The sequence below is a fragment of the Xyrauchen texanus genome, chromosome 18 (genome assembly GCF_025860055.1).
Source record: "Xyrauchen texanus isolate HMW12.3.18 chromosome 18, RBS_HiC_50CHRs, whole genome shotgun sequence".
Lineage (NCBI taxonomy): Eukaryota > Metazoa > Chordata > Actinopteri > Cypriniformes > Catostomidae > Xyrauchen > Xyrauchen texanus.
In genome coordinates this window covers 9262235-9278633 of record NC_068293.1, presented here as the reverse complement: position 1 = coordinate 9278633, position 16399 = coordinate 9262235, and the positions used below count along the sequence as shown (strand labels likewise).

At 35.6% G+C, this 16399-nt stretch overlaps 1 protein-coding gene across 4 annotated transcripts; it reads right to left on the bottom strand.

Moving 5' to 3' along the window:
* Positions 1-2334: 2334 nt before the first annotated feature.
* LOC127659319 (mucin-3A-like) lies at positions 2335-15431 on the bottom strand. 4 transcript variants are annotated; one of them, XM_052149090.1, is made up of 29 exons: positions 15319-15431; positions 13692-13739; positions 13368-13479; positions 13124-13186; positions 12881-12967; positions 12699-12731; positions 11707-11751; positions 10786-10848; positions 10593-10664; positions 10407-10460; positions 9771-9800; positions 9616-9687; positions 9377-9427; positions 8408-8437; positions 8253-8324; positions 8013-8063; positions 6973-7002; positions 6810-6884; positions 6615-6686; positions 5842-5895; positions 5708-5737; positions 5555-5623; positions 4985-5056; positions 4701-4760; positions 4558-4614; positions 3309-3365; positions 3117-3225; positions 2789-2891; positions 2335-2703 (listed from the first exon to the last, which is right to left on the bottom strand). In XM_052149090.1, the coding sequence occupies exons 2-29, from the start codon at positions 13729-13731 to the stop codon at positions 2687-2689; spliced, it is 1680 nt and encodes a 559-aa protein (XP_052005050.1). In that variant the 5' UTR covers positions 13732-13739; positions 15319-15431; the 3' UTR covers positions 2335-2686. The 4 variants fall into 4 exon arrangements, with proteins under 4 accessions (XP_052005050.1, XP_052005053.1, XP_052005051.1 ...); XM_052149093.1 differs by lacking the exons at positions 8253-8324; positions 8408-8437; positions 9377-9427; XM_052149091.1 differs by lacking the exons at positions 8408-8437; positions 9377-9427; positions 9616-9687.
* Between the last annotated feature and the right edge of the window lie 968 nt (positions 15432-16399).

The following is a 16399-nucleotide window of genomic DNA, read 5'->3' as shown; positions in this document are numbered from 1 at the left end:
GCACACAGATAGAGGACAGTCTGACCATTAACTGGAGTAAATTTGCAGTCTCTAACTCAAACCCTCTAGCACCACCAACTGCTTAAAGTTTCACACATGTTTATGCTAATAACTTTTGAACCATAAGTGCTAGAATTTTCCTCTGATTCCTTGGCTCGAGATGAATCGATTGCACCCTATGTCATCTGTCTTAAAAAGTTTTCCTAGATGGTTTGTCCGATTTGCATGGAAATGTAATAAAATCATATTCAGACCAGGCTGTCAAAAAGTTATGGAATTTAAGTTGATTAGTCAAACGGTTCTCGAATAATGCTTGAACAAATTTGACGTAGAGCACGCTAAACTGGACGTGAGGCTATATCTCCACAACGCTTTAGCGTATTCACACAAAACTTGGTGTGTGTTATGACAACCATTACTTGAGGGTACATGCACAGTTTCGGCACAGCACCACCTAGTAGTCATAAAATATATTTTCCTATTTCGGCAATTTTGGGCGTCACCCATTTTGAATTTTGATGTAAATTTTTGTTCCAATGATACATATTTTTCATATGTATTGACATATCATTACAAAACTCGCTATGAGTCATTGGCACAATGCCCTGAAGGTATGCCCTGTGACGCTTTTTTGAGTTTTCAGAAAAAACTTTTTCGAACTCGTCCTAGGCCAAGACGCTCATTAGACAGTCCTTGCAAAAATTATGGAATTCAAGTTGATAGACAAAACCATTTTCAAACAAGTGTTGTGGTGCTTGGCCTGCTGCTCTATCCTTTTATTTTGTTCTGAATATTAGCACAGCTATGATTTTGATGGGAGACCAATAGCACGATTATGAGTGTGAAATTGTTGCAGTGGGGTAAATTTATGAATATCAAATTTAAAACTAACTTTTGATGTAAATTTTTGTTCCAATGATACTGAAGGTATGCCCTGTGACGCTTTTTTGAGTTTTCAGAAAAAACTTTTTCGAACTCGTCCTAGGCTAAGACGCTCAGTAGACAGTCCTTGCAAAAATTATGGAATTCAAGTTGATAGACAAAACCATTTTCAAATGGTGCTTCAATGAATTCGATGAAGAAGATGCAAAATTGGGCCACTTGGTGGCTCTATAACAGGAAACAACATGAAAGAGGCTCTAACTATGCAGTCATTGGTCATGCAGTGTCTTTGTCAGACTTGCCATCATTGAAAGCTTACTTTTTCCTAACTCCTACAGCTTTCATCAGATTCTAACTTAAATGTGTCATGATGCTTCTTTGGCTGCTCATGCTGCCGATAATGGGCATGACCCCGGTATTGCTGCTTGCAGCTATATTTTTAATTAGATTTCTCCCAGTCAGTGCACATTATTACAAAAGAATACATTTGCTTGTACTGTGATAAAGGATGATAATAATGTACACTCACAAAGCACTTTACTTGGAACACTATGGCACTAATAAGGTGCCCGATGTGGTCTTCTGCTGTTGTAGCCTATCCACCTCAAGTTTTGATGTGCTGTGTATTCTGAGATGTGATTCTGCTTACTACAGTTGTACAGAGTGTTTATCTGAGTTACCATAGCCAGCTCGATGTTTTTTTATCTAATATTGACCTGAAGACATCTCAACTCAAAAACAAACACAAAGACAATGTTAAGCTTCATTTAATGAACCAAATAGTTTTCAAATGTGTTTGATATAATGAGAAGTGATTTTCTATTTCCAAATTAGCATTTTAGCATGATTACTCAAGCATAAGATGTTGGAGTGATGGCTGCTGGAAATGGAGCCTGTCTAGATTTGATAAAAAATATTTTTTTCAAATAGTGATGGTGCTGTTTTATACATCGGTAATGTCCTGACTATACTTTGTGATCAGTTGAATGCCACTTTGGTGAACTAACAGCAAAATCTGTACATTATTCCAAAGCTTTGGCCACCAGTGTACATATATACTGACTAATGACAGTGTGGTACACTAATGATGTATACCATACTACTGACGTGCTATATAGTTGATATTTCTAAATGTTGTATTTCAGGTTTCTTGTCTATGAAGAACAGGGGTTGGTGTGTTTAATGGCTAGTCTTAAATGAAAAGACACTGATGAAAGGTGAGGAGTGGCATTCCTGAGAGTTATATGTTTTATAATAAAGTGCCAAAGCTTGTACATTTTCTGGTATACCTTATTCTATAAATACTTCCTTAAATTAAAACTCAAGCATTAGCGTTACAGTTTCAAAGGAACTGCATAAAAGGATTAACCAAACAATACTCTGGAATAGCACTCAACAAGATCTTAACAATTAAAAAAAACAAAACTGAAAACAACACTTCTGAACGTTTTCATATCATAGACATTAAACCTTTATTAAAATAACACAAGTGACAAAAAACTGGAACAAATCAACTCTAATATTACTCTTATTTATTATTATCATACATGAGATGATAGACAATTCTTCAATTAAAATATTATTATTATATTGGCAGTTAAATGAGATACATATCACATCACTAGGAAATGATAACATCAATGCATTTCATTTATCTGACATAAGACCACAACCAAAACTGTTTAAATGTACTGTAGATGACATGGGGTCCACATTAAAACCATGAAAAAGTTACAGTCTAGGCTGTCTAAATGTTTGGTCAATCATTTTCTTTTATTTGACTTCATTAATGGTCTACGTAGTTTCAGCGATGCCACTTGCCTGTAAAACAAACATATTTGTTCATTTAGAAACCATATTGTGTACTGTTTCGAAATGCTGAGGAGCGTAGTGAAGTCTGTCTTACCCTTGGTGACACCAAAGCAGCTTTCACAGTGAACAGAGCGATTGTAGACCCACAAGCTGTCTCCTGCCTTCAGGTGTCCAAGGGAAGCATTGCATACCTCACACTAGACAGACAGTCAGTTCAGTAACAATATAGAAAATACAGACCATTTTTGGCAATATTTGTAATACCTTTCATTTATAATGTAAATAAACATTTGTTATTAGATAATACTTTCAGAATAATGTATCATATTCATATTATTTTAAATTGATATTGGATATATACTTATTAACAACTGTTATTATAATGTGTCACATATTTCAAAGAGTTTTGAAAAGTAACTAACCTTGAAACAACTTGCATGACAGTTTATACTCATGTCTTCCAGGATCATCTTTTCTGCATTGTACATGTTTTTATGGCAGAATGTACAAAGGTCTCTCTCATTGACTTTCCTACAACAAAGTATGCATTTTACATGTGCACTACACGTTGTATTGAAATCAGTGCTGGCATTATTAATAACAGTTAGTCATACTTCTCAGGTGATGTGTATACTGTTGTAGTGGATTTTGATGTAAGGATGTCAAAAGGACTGCAAAACACACATAACATAAGTCTACAAACCTTGTAAAATCACATCAGTAATAGTTCCAGGCATTGTAGCATTTTACAAGCATTTAAGGAATAGTTCACCCAAAAATTCTATGGAAAACAAAAAGTGATTAATTTAAAGATTATCTTGGCCTCTTTTTTCCAAATGATGAGATCAAAAGGGGGTCTGAGCAGCTGAGCGAGTATTGACGCTGACTAGCACCCCTGGAGTCGCGAGTTCGAATCCAGGGTGTGCTAAGTGACTCCAGCCAGGTCTCCTAAGCAACCAATTGGCCCGGTTGCTAGGGTGGGTTGAGTCACGTTGGGTTAACCTCCTCGTGGTCGCTATAATGTGGTTCTCGCTCTCAGTAGGGCACGTGGTGAGGTGTGTACAGATTCTGCGGAGAATAGCGTGAAGTCTCCACACGTGCTATGTCTCCACGGTAACGCACTCAACAAGCCACATTATAAGATACACGGATTGACAGTCTTAGACACGGAGGCACCTGAGATTTGTCCTCCGCCACCGGATTGAGGTGAGTTAACACAACGCCACGAGGACTTAGAGTGCATTGGGGTTTGGGCATTCCAAATTGGGGAGAAAAAACAATTATGAGAGTAAAAGAGGACTGGGGTGGTCAAGCTTCAAAATGACAAAAACACACTATTAAAACACCACAAAACTCATACACTAAGTCTTGTGAAGCCATACGTAGCTTTTGTGCGAAGCAGTTATTCACTCTAAAATCAAATATGGCGCCAAGGACATCAATTATGTCTGGTCACGAGAACCAAAGACAAATGGCATAAATAGTATCAATCACCATTTTTGTAGTCCATATAATATTTGTAGTCCATTTTAGAGTTTAGGTTTAGAGAAAGATTACATTTAAACAAAAATTTTGGTTTGTTCCTCACACAATGATATTGCATACCTTCAAAGGACTTGTTTGTTGCTTTTGTCATTTTGAAGCCTGACATCCCCAGTCCCCATTCACTTATTTTATATGAAAAATATAGGATATTCTTGAAAGCGATAAAGGATATAATAAATTATATTATTTCAGAATCCACCTTTTGTGTTCCATGGTAGAGATAAAGTATTCCAAATTATTTTTCGGTTGAATTTTTTGGTGAACTGTTCCTTTAACAAAATGAAAATGTGTCTGAATATCTGGGTACTGAACCTGTACCTGTCTGTGTATGATGTTCTGGTGTAAGTAGGACTTGTGACACTGGTCCACTCATTTCTATGCATTTAAAAGAAGATAGACACATGTATTAAACAACAAATATGTGTCAGACAAAGATTCTGAAATGAGAACATTTTTCCTACCTGTCGCTTGTGGAGTAGACCGTTCTGATGGATTTGGAGACAGTTATATCTTCCCCACGACTGTGAGAATGATATAAGTCCATTATAAGACAAATACTGCTTAACCTTGAGATGTAAGCTCTAATGGAAAGTTGCAAGCTCCCGACAGATGAAATAAGTATATACACCTGCTTTTGTGCTTACTCCAATGGTCGTAAGACTGGTAAAACTACTTAAAGGCAGAGGTAAATGTCAAACTCGCCACCAATGCGTTCACACCTTATAAATATGCAAATGCAACATACCTGCTGTCATAATTGGTAGAAGTTGTCTTGATTGATGTTGGTATGAGAGTGTCAAATAGTTGATCCTCAGTGCTGTAGAAAATATTTTTGTCAATGAGTTGCCCTATCGTAATTTTACTAAAAAGCATTTGCTGGAATTATACACTGTAAAAAACGTGCTTTATAAAGTCCAAAATATTATTTAGTTTAACTAAGTGAACCTCAATACATTAGGTTGCATTAATGAAAGTAATTTTTATGGGTTCTCACATCATCTTTTAGAAATAACTCACTAAAAAATGAAAATTCTGACACCACTTACACACCTCATCATTCACTGCTATTGAGGCAGTATGACAGCCTCAGTCACCATTCACTTTCATTGATTGGAGGAAACAAATGTGATGCAACAAACGTGAATAGTATCTGAGACTAACATACTGCTTAACATCCCCTTTTGTGCTCCACAGAGGTCAGAATTGTTATTTATGGGCGAACTATCCCTTTAATTGCATGTTATCACTTTTTGCATAGAATCTACTGACATGCTGATGCTGATATTGTGTTGGGAATCATCTTTCAAGTTCATACCTCTTTGTGGATTGGATTGAGTAGGATGTCATTTTAGTTGGTGAAACTTCCTCCTTGTAGGTTTTGATGCTGTAAATTAAATTTTAGAGGTTAAGAGAGTTGACACATGTTCTTTAGGTTATAGACAGCAGCCCAAAGTGTAGTTTACAGTACCTTGTGGTGGTCTTGACAGGTGTGCTTGGCCTAGACAAAAGCATTTTTTATTTAATGTTCATACACATACACAAAACGCAAAATAAAAAAACTGTTTTGAGAGGCGTTAGAATTATATTTTCTATAACACTCACACATCAATGGTTTCCTTTGATGATTTCACCGTAACTACTTCAGTCTTGTAGTCACTTTTGGGACAGATAACAGATATGTGCAGTGAGAAAGATTTTGGTGTCTGAATGCATATTCGCCTTTGGTTACACTGCATTACTTTGTGCAATAATTATTACATTTTTACTATAAAACAGAAGTAGAACTGTCAAATATTTGGCAGTCATAATACTGTAAATTAGCACATATTTGCCATTGACATTTTATAGTTTTGTCATATCCTTTATTACATCCTTAATTATATTTTAAAAAAAAAAACATCCTTCAAGTATATTCTCTATATAATGAGAGTAAATTAATTACGGGGGCTGTAAAGTTTCAAAATGACAAGAAAAAGCACAATAATTGCCATTGGACTATTTACCATCCACTTTTTATTTTCTTTTTTTATGTAAACATAAAGCAAATAGATTTACACCTTATAAATATGTAAAATGTATAAATATAAAGTGCTTTGGTTAATACTTTAGTTATTATAAACTAACAATGAACAATATATTTTGACAGCATTTATTAATCTGTGTTAAAATATCAAATTGTTCATTGTGAGTTAATGTTAGTTCGTAGCGCATAAACTTAAAAGTTAAAAATATAACTTTTGATTTTAAAAATGTATTTATGCATGTTGAAATGAACATGAACTAATAGTATTAAATACTGTAAAATGATTGTTCATTGTTTGTTCATGTTAACTAATGGAACATTATTGTAAAGTGTTGCTGTAAAAGCAACATACCTGCTTTCGGGTTTGGAATATATTGTCTGGATTGATGTTGGTATGAGAGTGTCAAACAGTTGATCATCAGTGCTGTGGAAAATCATCAAGTCAGTGATTTTACTTCTTTATATGACAAACAAAATATTTGCTGGGATTACACTACTGGCATGCTGAAATTGAGATTGTAAAGGGAATAATCCTTTAAATTGCCACCTCTTTGTGGAGCGGACAGAGTAGGATGTTGTTTTAGTTGGTGAAAATTCCTCCTTGTTGGTGTAAGTTTTGATGCTGTAAATAAAAGAGGTTAAAAGATTAAGAAAGAACTGCCACATGTTATTTAGTAATCCAAAACCAAGACAGTAATTGGTTACTCTACCTTGTGGTGGTCTTAAGGGGTGAGCTTGCTCTAGACAAAAAGATTTATAGGTGCAGTGTTAATACATTTACAAAATAAAATAATTCAAGAAATATATACAGTACTGGACAAAAGTCTTAAGATTGAAATGCATTTGTCTTAAGATGGTTATCTCTATCTTCAGCTTTAGTGTGTCAATAGGAAACTATTTATTTCATTATTTTTGAAGATATCCTCACTATGCAACATTTTTCACAAGTGCCTAAAACATTTGCACAGTACTGTATATTTCATTATAAGATCATTTTAGATTAGATCAGTGGTTCTCAACTTGTTTTGCTTCAGGACACATTTTTGGTTCAGGGCTTCAGGATTTTACATTGGACATTGAGTGGTGAATGGCAACACATTACCAGATTTATTTATCACACAAATTAAAATAATGCCATTGAAATCAATCATCAATTTTATAAATATTACCATGAAACATACACCCGGACCAACACCGAAACATGATCAAGCGGGACCAACCCAAGCAAAATTATCAAGGAGATATTAGAGATAAGCAGTTGCCCTCCCTAAAGTTTAAAATTCCCCCCACATCCTAGTACTGCTGCTGCCATGAAATGCAGAGCCCCGACCAAATGCTTAATTCTTAACATGACATTGGCTGAATAAGAAAATTGACAATTTCGTAAAAGCACAAACAACAGCAGAAGTGTGATTTCTCCTGATGTACCATGATCAAACATTCTATTAGTTTATGCCATAATACCAATTGACAGATGAATTTGTGCCGAAACACTGTAGTTTGACTGGACACACAGAATTCAACATCAACAACAAAAGATATGGGAAGTGTTTTTTCCATTCTCCTCCTCCGTTTAAAAAGTCCTAACATCTAACTCTGCTTGATTATATGGTTAAATGCTTTTTATTGTTTGCATTCAACATTGTTTCTTTCCACCCTGCTATTCACAACCTTATGAGAACAGGCTTGCTCTGTTGAGACAGACCAGTTGAGAACCACTTGATTAGATTACACAATCTATAACACTCACATATCAGTGGTTTCCTTTGATGACTTCACTGTAACGACTTCAGTCTTGTCACTTTAGGGACAGAGAACATATGTGTAATGAGAGGTACATTTAAGTCCATTTCATCTTTGGTTGCACTAAATTATTTTTTACACAAATTATTAGATTTTTTTCAGAAAGGTTTCGACATTAAAAGTTGTGCGATTATTGAATACACTGGCATTCTGAGGCTGAGATTGGAATAATCGTTCAAATTTCCACCTTTTTGTGGATAGGATGGAGTGAGATGTTGTTTTAGCTGGGGAAACGTCCTCTTTGGTGTAAGTTTTGATGCTAGAAATGAAATTGTTAAGAAGAGATTAGCCGCATTTTCAGGGGAAAGCAAACTGTAAGCAAGATGAATGTGGTTTCTGTACCTTGTGGTGGTCTTGGCAGGTGCGGTTGGTCTAGACAGAAAGCAATATTGATTTAAACGTACACAAACTATTGACTTATGAGATCATTTTGGATAGGTTAGAATACACTCCAGATGCTCTTAATCAGTATTTTTGTCTTGTTTTCCAGTGAAAACACCCTTAAAACAACATCAGTTTTGTAACACATTCAGTAACACTTTTCTATAAGATTTGTTAGTAATTACATTAGGTATCGTGAACAGACAATTAACAATATATTTGCCACATCTTTTATTCATTTTTGTTCATGTAAGTTTTTTCTCCCCTTTTTCTCCTCAATTTGGAATGGCCAATTCCCAATGCACTCTAAGTCTTCATGGTGACGTAGTGACTCGTCTCAATCCCTGTGGTGGAGGACGAATCTCAGTTGCCTCCGCGTCTGAGACCGTCAATCCGCGTATCTCGCGTATCCGCGAGGGCCAGTGGTGGCTCAGCGGTTAAGGCTCTGGGTTACTGCCCAAAAGTTCAGGGGTTCAAGCCCCAGCACTGCCAAGATACAACTGTTGGGCCCTTGATCAAGGCCCTGGACCCTATCTGCTTCAGGGGCGCTGTTTCATGGCTGACCCTGTGCTCTGACCCCAGCTTAGTTGGGATATGCGAAAACAACTGCATTTCATTGGCTCTGTACCTGTACTCTGCACAATGACAATAATTTGAATCTTATCACTTGGCTTGTTGAGCGTGTTACCGCGGAGACATAGGGCATGTGGAGGCTCACACTATTCTCCGCAGCATCACCACACACCCCAACTAGAGCGAACCCCATTATGGCGACCACGAGGAGGTTACCCCATGTGACTCTACCCTTCCTAGCAACCAGGCCAATTTCGTTGCTTAGGAGACCTGACTGGAGTCATATTTTTATGGCAAACAAGATAAAAATACTGGTTAAGATTGAATTTTTCAGTGTATACTTTCTATAACACTCACCCATCAATAGTGTCCTTTGATGACTTCACTGTAACGACTTCAGTCTTGTCACTTTAGGGACAGAGAACATATGTGTAATGAGAGGTACATTTAAGTCCATTTCATCTTCGGTTGCACAAAATTATTTTTTACAATAATTATTAGATTTTTTCAGAAAGGTTTCGACATTAAAAGTTGTGCGATTATTGAATACACTGGCATTCTGAGACTGAGATTGGAATAATCGTTCAAATTTCCACCTTTTTGTGGATAGGATGGAGTGAGATGTTGTTTTAGCTGGGGAAACGTCCTCTTTGGTGTAAGTTTTGATGCTAGAAATGAAATTGTTAAGAAGAGATTAGCCGCATTTTCAGGGGAAAGCAAACTGTAAGCAAGATGAATGTGGTTTCTGTACCTTGTGGTGGTCTTGGCAGGTGCGGTTGGTCTAGACAGAAAGCAATATTGATTTAAACATACACAAACTACTGAATTATGAGATCATTTTGAATAGGTTAGAATACACTCCAGATGCTCTTAATCAGTATTTTTGTCTTGTTTTCCAGTGAAAACACCCTTAAAACAACATCAATTATGTCTTATATTCATTTTTGTTCATGTTAGTTTTTTTCTCTCCCCTTTTTCTCCTCAATTTGGAATGGCCAATTCCCAATGCACTCTAAGTCCTCATGGTGGCGTAGTGACTCGTCTCAATCCCTCTGGTGGAGGACGAATCTCAGTTGCCTCCGCGTCTGAGACCGTCAATCCGCGTATCTTATCCCTTGGCTTGTTGAGCGTGTTACTGCGGAGACATAGCGCAGGAGGCTCACACTATTCTCCGCAGCATCCACGCATAGCTCACCACGTGCCCCAACTAGAGCGAACCCCATTATGGCGACCACGAGGAGGTTACCCCATGTGACTCTACCGTTCTTAGCAACCGGGCCAATTTGGTTGCTTTGGAGACCTGGCTGGAGTCATATTTTTATGGCAAACAAGATAAAAATACTGGTTAAGATTGAATTTTTCAGTGTATACGTTCTATAACACTCACCCATCAATAGTGTCCTTTGATGACTTCACTGTAACGACTTCAGTCTTGTAGTCACTTTAGGTACAGAGAACAGTTTTAGCATGTGTAGTGAGCAACATTTCCATTATGTTGGCTGTGTTTAACTTTGTAGGTCTCAGCAAGAATTATGTCAAAATGAAAAATGCATGTTGAATTGAGCTGATTTACCCAGAACTCCTCTTTAAAACTGGCTGGTCTCGTTCACTGAACATTGCAGACCTGCTTTTCACTACATCTTTACTGAGAATAAAAAGACAAGATAACAGTTCAGAATAGTTGCAGAAATTGTAATAATAAACCTTGTTGTTTGAAATATGCCTTGTGGTGCCTTGTGCTTCACAACACCCATTCAGTATCTCACCTGGTTGTGGTGACAGTTGTCTCAGTTATTTTTGTACCATCTTTGAGTGTTGTAGCTGTAGTGCTGAAAGAGAAGTATTATTATTTGTAATAAGCTGGTCTTTATTTAGTCAGTCATTAAAACATTTTAGTGTGAGTTTACAGTATATTCGTGGCTACTAGTTGCATGACTTTCCCAGTATATTTTATAGTAATATGTTAAAAAAAAATTCAAATTAAAACAACCGTATACTGTTACTTCACAGTGAACAAAACCAATAAATGACTGTAAATTAGTAGTGCTGTGTTGTAGAATCAGAATGGTCATCTGTATTTTTTAATCTACGTTGTTTGTTTATTATCACCATAGTTGAGATTGTACAGGTACGGTGAGTGTTGATATCTGCGCGTGCCTGTTTGACAGTTTTTATAAAAGTTTGTGAGGTATAATACCAATCATATCACAGACATTAGCAATTGATTGATACATTGTTCACTTCATATGATACTATTCCTTTACTTTCATATGGAACATATAGTGTAATCAACACATCATGGTCTGACATATCACAAAATTGGCAAATTTTCTCCATACATCTCAGTACAATAATCTGCGGTCTTGAACACATTTGCTCCAACTGGGACAAAATTAATCAGAATTAAATAAGACAAGGTCCCATTCAAAGGGAACACTAAACACCATAATGGTGACTTCAAATGAAACATCATTTTCCCATAACGCAGTGCGATTATTCTGATTTCTTTTTTTACAGTCATTTGTTGTATTTGTTGTGACTCACCAATGCAGGTCAGTCAATGATCTAGCCTGCATTGATTTTACAGTAAACTATTGAAAACAGTATTTTACTGTAATAATTACTAATACTGTTTAACCTTGTGAAATCCTGGCAATGTTTTACAGTGTGAGTCATAGAGGATTTACCTTGTCTTGGGCAATGTTTTTACTGTTGTTTTAGTTCCTGTGGTTCTGTAGGGTTGGGTAGGGAAGAGAATTGAGCTCTTAAAATGTTTTAAATTCCAATCATTTTTCACCTTGCAAAAGTCAGTTTCATCTTTGGGATGTCAGATATATCAAATTAATTACCACTGTATTTTTTCCCCTAAAATTTTTACTGTCAGAGAGGTTTGGTCTAGAAAGATTGCATCTGCTTGGTTCACAATATTTTGAGACCCACTCAAAAAATATTATTGCCTATTTTTAAGATTTAGGTATTTAAAACAAAATTCTTATTCAATTTCATAAAAATGCAAATGTAAAAATGTAAATATATATATATATATATATTGCTTTATTCAAAATTACTTTATTGGATTTAAAGGATTTTTGTTATGAAATTAAAATGCATAAATCTTAAAAAATATTTTTTGAGTCCACTTTGAATATCTGTGATTTTAAATAATTTAAACCTGAAAATAAATAGAATGTTTTTTTAATTAAAAAAATAAACAAACGAAAGATACGTCATAATGTAAAATGATTAAGAAATATTTAAGATTCTGTATTTTGTCAAGTGCACTAATAAAATGTAAGCAAATTTTTGACATTGACCATCTTACTGTAACTTTTTTGTACAAAGGGTCAACTGATGCACATTCTAAACTCATGCAGGAATAACATGAATCATCCGGTTTTACACAAACTTGTGGACTACAGCTCGAGTGCATGCTGTCATGTAAGCAAACATGGACATAAGGGAATTCTGACATTTATGCACTTTTTCAATTTACATTTTAACTCAAATTGCTTTGCTGATATTATGATATAAAAATACATTTACATCAAATTAGAGAAATGCAAAATAGAAGCATTTTTACTTGTGGTTTGAGACTTTGGACCCCAGTATATAATGTCTAAATATAAATAATGCATACAATTTTAAAATAAGGAATCTGTGACTGATGTCAATATTTTACCTGCTTTCATTCAGCATGTCCTGGCTCCCAAATCTAAACATTGAAAAATATTTATGTGAGACTGGAACAATTTCTTCCAATACACCATACTGTTTTTTACTGTATAGTCTGGTGTTTTCAAACCATGGTAATATGAACTGTATGAACGTGGGTTTTTTATTCAGCAGTAGTGTAATTATTACCTTTTAGTGAGAGCATGAACAGAACCTGATGAAGTGGTGATGGTGGTGGTTTTGCTCTCGGTTTTGCTAGTTTTACTATCTGCAGGTCTGTTATCCAAAAAAATTATTAATTAATAATAAAACAAATGTACAAATCAATGTCTAAACTTTACATTACAATATCTGAAAACTTTTAGAAATTTTATTTGACTGTCTAAAACAAATTAGGCAAAATGTAGAATCTACAGAAAAAAGTGAAACTACCTGATAAGGTTTTCGTTGGACTTGTAACGCTTTAGAACAGTTTTGCCAAAGATTGCATCTTGTCTATTGAAAGAAATGGGCAGCACAACACAATTCAGCTTGTCAGTCACTTAGTCTGTCAGACATACATTTACTGAGATAAAAGCATCTGAAATATTTATAACCGTTGCAGTCATATTAGGCTAGACGTCAAACAAGTTGTGTCTGTCTGGCTTGCACTTGATAACTGATGAATCTCACTCACTCTGGCTCATTTTCATTCACACTGGTCTTGATCCAGCTGTTGTCCTTCAGCAATGATGTCTTCTTTTTGCTGTCTTCCACTACTTTAGTGCTACTGCTGTTCCCAGTGGAAACTATTATACATAACATTAACCAAGATTTAATGAACTAATTGTTAGTGCACGATACCTCACACATTAACCAATAGAATCCTGTTGTCAAGTGTTACCACTGAAGATGTCTAGAGCTTTAGTTTAGGACCTCTGAATATCTTTTCACTAAACAAAAACACAATGTCGGTTCATAACAAAGATGCTCCATGGGCTCTTTTAATATATTTTCTCACCTGTTTGGACTTGACCGTATGACCTTCTAGTGAAAGACATGGTTTACGCTAGGAGGAAATGTATGAACACAAATTATATTTGTAATTAATACAGAGTCACACATCATAAAAGAAGTACAATCAACAAGATGGTGCCATTAGACAAGATGTAATAAAGTGACTGAAAGAATCATGTCAATGCAGTTTGCAACTGTATGAAATGCACAGAATTAATAGTTAGCACAGTTTACATAGCACACATACCTGAATACACCCAAAACTAGTCTGTCTCAATATATATAATGACACACCCTGTTCAAATACCTGCCAACTGAACCATGGCAACATTCTCAAGCTTGTAAAACAATCCTATGTCAGGTGTACTGTACATCATACAGGAATATGAGCTGGACAGCTTCACTGGAAACTGATTTCTTGTAACACAGTCTATAAACGCAAAAGGTGAAAAGTTGATCAAATCTATCTGTCTGTCTGTGGTCCATCAGTCTGTCTGTCCATCTGTCTATCTGTCTCTCTCTCTCTCTATCTATCTGTCTGTTTGTGGTCCATCAGTCTGTCTGTCTGCCCCCCCCCTCTCTCTATTCTAAATTGTTTTGTGGTTGGTATATGTTTAACTGTTGTGTAGTTTTCAGTTATTTTATTTATTTATTTGTATATTGATATAGTTTTGTATGTGATGATGGTTGTTTGCAAAATAATGTTTTAGTGCAAAAAAATATGTTTATATAAAGGTATAAAACGTCAACGTCTGTCTCTCTCTATCTATCTACTATATCTGTCTGTTTGTCTGTCTGTCTGTCTATCTATCTATCTAGCTAGCTATCTATCTATCTGTCTGTCTGTCTGTCTGTGGTCCATCAGTCTGTCTGTCCATCTGTCTATCTGTCTCTCTCTCTCTCTATCTATCTGTCTGTTTGTGGTCCATCAGTCTGTCTGTCCGTCTCTATCCGTCAGTATGTCTGTCTGCATTTCTCTATTTGTCTGTCTGTCTGTCTGTCTGTCTCTCTCTCTCTCTCTCTCTCTCTCTCTATCTATCTATCTATCTATCTATCTATCTATCTATCTATCTATCTATCTATCTATCTATCTATCTATCTATCTATCTATCTACATGAATTCAAAACAGTTTGCATATCACAGCCAAAGCTTTTGTCAGACAGGGAAAGTGATGATGTAATTTTTCAACCCTTCATGTCATTCTGTCCTGTCTGACAGATTTCAGAGAAAGTTATTGTTGCTCATTTGATGCATGTGAATAATTATATTGTGAAAAAAAGAACAGTCAGAGACACGAATGCCCTTCAATCTCACCTTGCCGTTGGAAACTAAAGCTTTAGTAACATGTGCTACTAAACTAACAACAATTAAATACTAAACATAACATAGAATTAGTTGTACACATTGTGTACAGTCATATAATACATCAATATCACAAGTGAATCAACATAAACTTTGACTTCTACCATAGTACATCTTTGATTTAAAAAAAAAACAATAGACCCAAAATATTAACAATATAATAATAATCTAATAACAATAACAATATTCTGTTATAATAATATAATAGACATGTAAACGTAGATAACGTGTGTAGATAAAACAATTTTATGTGTAGAAACAGTCATACCTTTCAGATGTGTGAGATGTGATCAGATGTTGAACGAGAATAACATACAGTTTACTGAGCTTCCCTTCTTACATATTTAACCTGGGTAGGAAAGGCAAGGCCAGCAAAAGGTGTGGCTTCATATGACACACACACACACACACACACACACACACACACGCACACACACACACAAGAGCAACTGAACCTGAACTGTGAGCTTGGTAAACTGTCATCACAGTATTGTCATGTAGATATGTGTTTGTAGTTTCAGTGGGGGTGTGTCCTTATGAGGTGTTTCCCTCCAGTCAAGAATGATGAAAAGGCAGTTATGAATGTCATTTGAACACATCAAAAGTCATTTGACAATGGCATTCTTCACTGAAATGGCAAGAGAAGATGAAAAAAAAAAACGTCAATCAAAAATTTGGGAGTTGCTCTCTGTGCTTAAAAGTTCAAAAGTCTATGCTTTACTGTAGTTATTTATTGCTGGTAATATTTTGCCCTCGCTTATTAGAATTCTGCAAGTAGCTCACTTGTTATCTCTGAAACTAACTCACCTCATTCACAATTCAGGCAGAAATTTTACAGTACTACCCCAGAACTAGGAGGAGTTTAGTTTACCATCTTAGGTGCAATGGTATTTTTTAAATCACAATGCACTTCATGCACCCACAACTTTGTAAAATATGTTTAGAAGTTACTTGAACTCTTATCATTTTCTACAGCTGGTTATGCAACAGCCTTTGCATCTGAGCACATCAAAGTAATGGAACATTGTTACTAAAATATATACCCCTTTTTAATGTTCAGTTACGGCTTTAGTATTTTGAACCATAGAAGATAAAATCCTGTTGGCCGGCCAACATTATTATTATAAATATTTTTTTTTAAATGCTGGTCCTTTGAATTACATTAGTAGGTGTGTTGTTGCTGAAGCATGTGGCTTGTTAGGTTTGGATGTTGTTTTGGGTGGGTGAAGAACAGTAATTTGTCAAACAGCAAATATGACAAGTATTTCTGTGGGGTGTGACAGTATGGTTAATGTTCTTTCACCCAACTTCAATAGTTCTTAATTGTGTAATATGCAAAAAACAAGCAC